The sequence below is a fragment of the Helobdella robusta genome (assembly GCF_000326865.2).
Source record: "Helobdella robusta unplaced genomic scaffold HELROscaffold_47, whole genome shotgun sequence".
Lineage (NCBI taxonomy): Eukaryota > Metazoa > Annelida > Clitellata > Rhynchobdellida > Glossiphoniidae > Helobdella > Helobdella robusta.
This window is the reverse complement of record NW_008705176.1, coordinates 532,596-542,575: the sequence shown is the minus strand read 5'-3', so window position 1 is coordinate 542,575 and position 9,980 is coordinate 532,596. Positions and strand designations below refer to the sequence as shown.

General features: G+C 32.0%; 1 protein-coding gene across 1 annotated transcript; it reads left to right on the top strand.

Moving 5' to 3' along the window:
* Window positions 1-5,534: 5,534 nt before the first annotated feature.
* Window positions 5,535-7,106, top strand: HELRODRAFT_178312 (hypothetical protein; the record flags this gene model as incomplete). The annotated part of the gene is made up of 3 exons (XM_009026442.1): window positions 5,535-5,706; window positions 6,547-6,845; window positions 6,981-7,106. 3 exons carry the CDS (start codon window positions 5,535-5,537, stop codon window positions 7,104-7,106), a joined length of 597 nt encoding a protein of 198 aa, XP_009024690.1.
* Window positions 7,107-9,980: the final 2,874 nt, after the last annotated feature.

The window sequence follows — 9,980 nt, the reverse complement described above, 5'->3', positions numbered from 1 at the left end:
AAAAGGCTAGCAGAAACCAGGTGGAGTGAGCAATATCATGCGGTGAAACCTGTAATGAATCATTTCAGCAAGTTGGTACAGGTTTTAGAAAAATTATGTGATCCATCAGAAAATGTAGATACGAGAGGTTCAGCTCAAATTTTAATGAAAAATATTCAAGATTTCAAATTTCTTGCTTATCTTCATTTCTGGAGTAGTACTCTTGGGGAAGTCAATCATACTCAAAAATACTTGCAAACAGAAGGAATTGGTTTAGATAAAACCATTGTAAAATTAGATACCTTAAAACTTTTTCTGCATGAGAGTCGCGATGAATTGGTTGAAAATGCATTGATATTTTCTACAAAAATTTGTGAAGAAATGGGAATAACTACAAAAAAATTGGTCGAAAAAGTCAAAGAAAGCTTATGCCTGGAGAAGAAAGTAAAGATGAAGCTTTAACGTTGAAACAGGAATTGAGACGATCAATGTTTCAATCATTTGATAATTTTTATCAAGATCTTAGAAAAAGGATAGAATCAATGCAAAATGTATATGTAAAATTTGCAGCTATTTAATCATCACATCTTATTGGAATGGAGATAGAAGAACTTTCAAAGCTGATACCAAATCTGACAGAAACGTTTGATGAACTAGAAGAAAATGAAATGATACCCGAAATTAAACGATTAAGACGTCATCTTTAAGCAGAAGTTTGTTGAGTGCCTTAACTAAATGATGAGTGGGAGTGGGGTACTGTGAGATTATTGGTCTTAATGGATTATTTGGTTTGTGAGTTTTCACATTTCCCTAGATATATCCTGGATTATATTCGCCGACTATAGGGGTGAGTTTTGCAGAGGTTGAATTAAGATTTACCTGTGCAATTATTTTATTAGCCTTCGTTTTGATTTGTGATGTGGGATCTTTAGCATTACATTGAAATTTGGTATTATCGGACAAAATATTATTGATTAGTTTGAGGTAATCCAATCGATTCATCATAACGTACATGTTGGCCTTGTCAGATTTACGGATAACGATGTCGTTACTTCGAAGACTCCTAGATGCAGCGACAAACTCTTTTGACAGAGCTGGTTTACGACACATATTACGGTGACGGTGTGCCTCAGCTTGAAGCTAGCTGTGAAGAGCACTATCAAAGTGAATCAGTGCCTGCTTCTTAAGGTTTTCGCATGCGTTATATAATAACTCCATTCCTGTTTCTTTGAAAAGCGGATTGTATCGTCGACGTATGTGCGTATTGATGTTTAAGATAAAAAAATTTTTTGTTTATTTTTAATATAATTGTTTATTAAAGAAACGTTAATTGAAATATTAGAAGACACGTTAGTCGACAAAAAGCAAAAATCATACACGTGCAAGTTAGTCAAGTTAGCAATAATAATAAGATTGTCTGAAACTATTGAAAGTCATAAATATATTGAAACAATTATAATATACATATATATTATTTCAATAATTGAGACCTAAATTGAGAAAGGAAGCTTCATCGTCTGTTAATGTATGATTAGATAGGTTAATGTTGGACTGAACCTGTTGGTCAGGGAGTATGGTATTTTTATTTTATAAACTATAGAGCTTTTTTAACATTGTTTGTAGTTTATAGGAAAAGTAGGAATAGTATTTTTGTTCAATGACAGTCTTCAGGTTATTGAAGTTATTAATATTGTTGTCGTTAGCAAGTGTGTGTAGAAGTTTATTATACTGTTGAAAATGTATAGATTCCTTCTCACATGCTAATTTCTGTTGTTTTTGGAAAATTGAAATGTATCGGTGTTGTTGTTGTTGTTTACCTAGGAGCCAAAGTGTAATATATTCAGGAACGAGGTTTTCATTTATACCAATTTCGTTGAATATGTTTGCCCATTTTGCATTTATTAATTATTTTGATATTGAGTCAACATTGATGTAATTGTTGCAATTCATATTTATTAAAAACTTGTGTCATATCGTGGCTAAAAACAATGTTTTGGCTAGGTAGCCATCATCAGAGCCTAAAATTAGTAAATTGTAAAAAATTTCAATAACATAAAATTACATAAAGAAATGATGGGCGCGAAAAACATATGCCCTTATCTAAATGAAATAAAATGTTATTATAATATCATTATATATGATGACTTTTCAAAAACAGAAATAAAAATGTACGTTACCCATACACACTATCACACACAAACCACATCCACACACACCCGTATAATACATGCATACATATACTAAAACAATACTGATAATGAATTATCTTAATCAAGCACACCTACCCAGACGTCTATACACACCGTAAATACATATAAATACTTTAAAAATTATAGTAATAACCAATAAATGTTAATAACTATATATTAACCTAACAATATACATATAGGTACAATAAAACAATAAAAGGCTGGGCTCCGTTATTGCTGTAGCAATTATATATATATATATATTTTTGTCGCATATGATGAACAAGACATGATCAATGAACTTGTTACCACGTTTAATCATTCAAAAGTTAAATTCACAATTGAATTAGAAAAAGAAAATTCATTACCGTTTCTGTGCTCGTTAAACATGATGAACGTAATTTCAACATCTCAGTTTATTTGAAAGAAACCAACAAAGGAGTTTGTCTTAATGGACAAAGTGAATGTACGAAATAATATAAACTGAATATTATCAAAGCCTTCGTCAACCGAGCAATAACACACTCAACTGCTCAAAATGACATCAATACAGGATTGAATCGCATTAAAAAATTACTTGTTAATAATGGTTATCAAATATCAGAAATTAACAATGTAATTAAATTTAAATTAAGAAATATCAGTAACAACAATAATAATTACTACAATAGAGTTACCCGAAGCAATATTATCATCAACAACAATAATCTTTCTATTGATAATGATAACTCCATTGCCAACTATAACATCATTAATTACAACAACAATAACAGTAATCTTAATATTGATAACGATAACAACAAAAATAATTTCAACAATAATCACTATTACAATATTATTCATAATACTAATAATTAAAACGAAAGCATTGTCAACAACAAGAACGAATTAGTGAATTGTAAAAATTTTCAATAAAACAATGAAAGGCTGGGCTCCGTTATATATATTTATATTACATACATACATACATACATACATACATATATATATATATATATATATATATATATATATATATATATATATATATATTTTCAATTTTTCTCACTAAAGTTTTTTGGTGAAAGTTTAGTTTATTAAAATTCAAAATAAACTTATTTTCCGAATTCATGCTGCAAATAAGGCCATACTTCGATTCCGAATCATCAGTGCTTTATGATGTTTATATAGGGCAATATTTACTTCAAAATAACAAAATTAAGATTCTAGAATTAACTGTGTGCCATGAAAGCAAACTAGAAACCTCCTAGAATCAACCTAGAATACTCTAATCATTTGCACTGTAGTTTAAATAAAGCTATAAACATTGTTCAATAGTTATAAACTCATTCGAAATAACGCCTATTGGTTTTTACAACAATTTTAATTTGTCACTGTTTAAAGTTCAATGGCCGCTATCATTTAATGATGAATTGATAAACACTGTTATAAGATTATCGTATGACATTTATTGTGACAGGAACAAGCTATGATGCTAATTAAATATATTTTACCGTTCTGCACTTAACTTCACAATGAGCAAAATAGTCTTAACCTTTAATATTATTTTATACAATTTTTACAAATTTTATCATTGTGCATTATTTAATTAACATTAACTTCTATATATATATATATATATATATATAATAAATAATTATATATAAATTTGTTTCATGTAGAAATTTATCTGCCAGCAATAAACATAAAGCATGAGATTGTTTTTGCACAATCTTCTCAACAGAATTCATCGTTTCAAAATTCGAACCATCCTAACTTATCAATATTCAGCATTGAATTCTACATATTCATTTCAACCTTTTTATTTTATGATAATTAAATAGTACTCTTATTACGTTTAAATTCTTACTGGTCATATGTGTGTGTAATATTTTATAAAATTTTGACTAAATGAATTTTATTTTTTATATTGTTAAAATCTTTTTGCTGTTATTTTAACTCTCAGTAATTATTCAAGCCAGGGTTGAGGTACAGTTGATGACAATTTTATTTCATGTAGACAAACTTTATTTCATGTAGACTACTAAATAGCTGTTTGTTATTGAGTTGCTAACATTTAAGTAACAAATTCACATTTTGTGGATAAATTATGTTAACACGAAAGAATTTGGCTGTCGCAAGCTAAACAAACATGTAACAGCTATAACAACAAAGTAAAAAAAACAAGAAAATCATTGAATTTTGTTATTATGATTATTTCAATGTTTGAATATTGAAAAACATTTCCCAAAATCAACAACAGCAACAGCCACAATAACAGCCGTAAAAAAACGAAACAATAATCAGTACTGTATAGTAAGGTAACATCGTGCGAGTGCTTTCAAACAGTTGAATTGAAATGAATGCGACAACCTTGCAGATTGTAAGCTATCCTCATACCAATACTCTCAATACGTCGCTACATGAACAAGCGCTGATGTCTTTGTGTCGAAAACATGCAATTGCACACACACAGCGCGATCTCTAACTTGCTCGAATCGCATTGCACGAGCTTATGGTAATTGCTTCTAAGTGAATGCAATTATGACTTAACAGTGAGGATCATAATTTCATTCCAGTTCGACACGCACGGAGGAAATATGTAATACACGCACACACGCACACACAAATATGCACGTACACACACCACACACACGCACTCACATACAATGTTATAAATTTTGACATCACCAACATATAAATTAACCACAATTTAAATCTTTATAAATAATGCTCTTCTGCAAATCCATGTTAGTATTAAGGAACAAAATAAAAAAAAACACTCCTTCTCATTAAGGCAATGAGAGTTAACCGATCCTAATATCCAGTGTTATGTTCATAACAACATTCGCAGATCGGTCTGTAGTATTGAACCTAAAACTCCAGACTTGCATGGTGCTATTTTAATTTTAAACGTATAGGATATGCACTGTATTCAATAATAATAATTAAAATATTTAATAAATAATTCATTATAATAATAATAATAATATTTATCACAATATTAAAAATTATGATAAAAATATAAATACACACTGCGTAGATACAAAACTACCATAAGTCTTTCTAGCTACAACGCTATACCGACAATAACAATTGCTTGTATGTGTGTGTGTGTGTGTCTGTGTGTGTGTCTGTGTATGAGAGTTTATGAATAAAAATTATAGTTTAAAAATTCTAACGAATGAAAAGCAAACGAACGCATATATATATATATATATATATATATATATATATATATATATACATATATATATATATATACATGTAGAACTTCAAACATGCGTTGTATGTTTTATTACCCTATGTTGTATGTATTATCAATAAATTGAAGTGGAAGATAAGCTAAAACATAATAGGACTGAATAATTTGCAATAGCGCAAGTCATGGAAGATGAAACAACTTCGAGAAGAGTCGATGGAGCCGATGGAGAAGATAGACTTAATGGTGGCAATGGCAGAAGAGGCAGGAAGATTTTGTTCCTGGTGATGGCGGGCAGTGGAATGATTGGAGCGGTCGTCTGCACCACTCTGATGGCTTCCGTCTTGGCTGCAGCAGGTTCTTCATCATATTTATAATAAGGAAACAACAACATTTACTTTGACATCAACAAGTTTTTTCTGAATATTTAATTTTTTATGATTTATTCAATTTTCATAGCCTCAACAGCTACTACAACAGCTAATACAACAGCTTCAATCACTACTACAACGGCTCGAACCACTACTATGGCTTTAAGTACGGTCACAACCACCAACCTAGCAACAACAGGTATGCTCATTTACAATGTTTTTCAAATTCTAAAAATGGTTTTGCAGATAAATTAAATAAAATATTATATCGAAAAAATTGGTAAAATTTTAATAAACATTAAAAAGATTTAGTTCTTTGGCAAGCATGGCAGTTTCATGTTCCCGCTCTTATATATACATAAGTTTTTAATTTTATCATGTCGTGATTGGCGATGGGCAAAAGTTAATTGAAAAACGTTACTAACTTTTGAACGGTTCCGAAAACTTTTATTAATATCGTTATTTAAATAAAGCTATGTTTGTTTGTTCGTTCGTTCGTTTATCTGCTCGTTTGTCTGTTTGATTTTTTGCTTGGTTGATTGGTTGGTTGGTTGGTTAGCTGGATGATTGGTTGGTTGATTGGTTGGTTGGTTGATTGGTTGGTTGGTTGATTGGTTGGTTGGTTGGATGATTGGTTGGTTGGTTGGTTGAATGGTTGTTGCATTACAGCAACCAACATGGTTGAATGTTACTTGATAGGCTATTTTTAACATCGTTGCGAAAAAAGCTGTGTGTGTGTATGTGCGTGTGTGCGTGCGTGCGCGCGCGCGTGTGTTTCATTCATATTTATATTTATAGTTCAACATAACTCAAAAACACTCCACAGCTTGTATACGTGGTGTACGTGATGCTACCTCTGAATATAATCAATTAATTTCTGATACTGGAACAATTAAAATAAATGGACGCCTCATTTACCTGTGGACATCTTTTGGACCAACAATTTGGAGATGTACTACTAATTATTACAATTCGTTTCTCGGGTTTAATTCATCACAATCGCAACAGTTGATCAGATTTAGCCTGAGTATGGAAAATGTGGCTAACTATTGTTTCTTTGTAATTTCTACAAGTGAGGGTATAACTTCCTCTAAAGATCCGGCTTTTCCTCTCTATAACAACCAGGTTGGACAAATATTGACGAGCTATTTAAATTAATCTCTGTTTTGTTATATTTTATTATGAAAAATTAATTTTGAATGTTGATCATGTCGTAGCAATAGTGAATAATTAAAAATGTGATAATTTTCAATCGAACAGAGCATACCGGAAGATGTTATCAGTGGCGGAAACTACACGTTTGATTCGATCGCATTTGCATTCAACCCTTCCAACAATCAGATGAATACTACCTTTGATTTCATTAAAATCGAAGTTGCATGTTAGCTACAAGCAACAACTTTTAACTTCAATTTTTAATCGTAGCACTGTTTAAGAATAAACTAATTCAACTTTTATTGAGCAAAACTAATTTTTTATTTTTGTACGAGCTAATCTCACTAATGAATAACAATATATGATGGTACGTAAGATTGAGCATGAAGATGGTGTTACTATCGTTTTAAGATTAGGATTTTTTCCCTAACAGATTTTTATTTTTATTCTATCCTTTTTGTGACCATTGTGGCGGAGCGATAGAGTAGCGGTAAAGTGCCTGACACTGCCTCTGCAGTGACTGGATTCGATTGCAGTGTTCTCCGCTTATCACATGAAATGTGTGTGGTTATATTATAATGTTATTGGTTATATTATAATGTTAAAAAATTAATTAGATGTTATTTTTACTCTGATGATTTAATTGAGTCTTCCTTGGATTCTGGTGGCTCTAAGTTGAGATGCAATTAAGTAATTGAGGATGTCGGGTCCTTCATGCGTCGCTGTGACCTGGATCGAATGCAAGGGAATCCTGCAGATGATTGAATGATGATTTAACAGAATGACATCACCATTGAATCCTTCGTTTGTTCATTTTGTCCCGGGAAATTATTTTCAATAAAAGTTAAAACGGTTGAGGGGTGATTTTATTTAGTTTTTATTAAAATTGCTAAAATTGTCTAAAAACTGAGTTTCATTTATTTTTAATAAAAATAATACTCATAAAGTCCTGCTCCCTTAGATTTTTAACTGCATAGAACTAGCAAAACACTACCAGCTTAATTCACTAAGTTATGTAAGCACCCCATTCTAAAAAATCGAACTATAGTGCGTGTTCAGTAATACTACATACTGATAACTAATCGGTCGATTCAAAGAATACTAAAAAGTATCGAGTGGAAGAAGACTCGGAGAAGTCAAAAACACAGGCACACATATGCACATACAAACACACACACACATAAACACACATACAAACACACATACAAATACACATACACACACACACACAATAACAAAAATACACGCATGCTAGAATCAATCATCATCCACATGCATAACACAATATTAGCAAAATCATTGCAGAGATTAAATATATCATTTATATCGCCGTCCATTTTTAATCATCGTTATCACCATCATCATCATCACCACCACCATTATCACCATCATCATCATCACCACCATCATCATCATCATCATCAAAACTCCGCGACAACATCACCAACATAAAGCGCCAGACATTATTGGATACGTTCCTTACTGTTCGTAAACACGCACACGTTTTTTGTCCACACACACGTAACTCTCTCTCTTTCTCTGTGTGTGTGTGCGTGTGTGAGTGTGTTTGTACACACGTGTATACAAACAAACAAATACACACACACAAACACAGAAATAAATACACACATACAGACACACAAACAAAGAAATATTCAAACATTCACTCATACAAAAATGCACACTTACACACACAAACAAACAAACATACAAACAAACATACATGCAAACAAACATACAAACAAACAAACATACAAACGGGCACACCTGCGTGGAAACTTATGCATGTCACACAGAAGTGACACTGGAAATTGCTGCAGCAGCTGATGCTGCTGGTCGTAAGATGAATGAATGTTGGTGATTGAATATTCACCGATGTGCAATTTTGTTTTTTGAAGTTTTCCCTTCTTGGGCGTGATTAATTTGTGATAAACAGCAAAGAGAGAGTGAGAGAGAGAGAGAGAGAGAGAGAGAACATATTTTTTAATAGTATCATCTACAATTGTTAATGATTAGAAATTGTTTGATAGGAACTAGTTCGGTTTGAAATATAGTAGTGTCAGAAGAAATTTTATGTGCGCGGTGGATGAAATTGTATACGACATTGTTTTTATAACGGTCAGGACAGTCTGATTTGTAGTTAAGTACCTGGCCGGAGTTGCACGGTTTCACGTAAACTTTGGTAGTTAGTTGTTCTTCTTTCTGTTGAATTAAGCAATCGAGGGACGAAAGTTTCTCATCGGTGCTGAATTCTATTGTAAATTTCAGATGGGAGTTATTTTGGAATTCTGCAGATTATATATGTCGGTGACGGAGGGACAAATAATGAATATGTCATCCACGTAGCGAGCATATATTGGTGGTTTATTTGTTGGATCTGCAAATATTTTAGCCTATAGTTCTGACATGTAGAATTCCGCGAACAAAGAACCCAATGGGGAGCCCATGGCCAGTGTTGGGGAGTAACAAATTACTAATAACAAAATTACTGTAACAAATTACTTTTTCCAGTAACAAGTAATTGTAACAGATTACTTTTTGTGCAGGGTAGCAAGTAACAGTAACAAATTATTTTTTTGCAGTAACAGTAACAAATATTATGCACTTTTGTTCTTCGTTACTTTTTTCAGCAGTGCTTGATTTATAACCATCATTGGTTGTCCTGTTGCGGCTCAGTCGCTCATTAGACGAACCATTTCCATGACTTGCCAATTTAATATTCTATGCTTGTATGCACTTCCTTTTCTTGTTTATGTTTACTCTCAGTCTCAGCATTTCACGTGGTTTGTGATTTAGTAAGTTGCGCGGATTTAGTTGGCATAATGGAAGACGAGAAGAAATTGGATTCAACTGATAATGAAGTAGGCCAAGTAGCTTGGATGGAACAACTGAAGGAATATTTTAACGTAGTTAAAGAAGAAGGAAAGAATGTGAGAGTACAGTGCAAGCGGTGCTTACCAAAACGAACGATTCTTAGCACATCGAAGATCAGCCTAGCGAATCTTTTAAAACACGTGGAGGTAAGGTTTTTTTTAATGTTAACGAAAATTTGTTTTTTTATAAATTATCGGTTTTTTCGGAAGCGAAATAATGCCTGAATGGGAT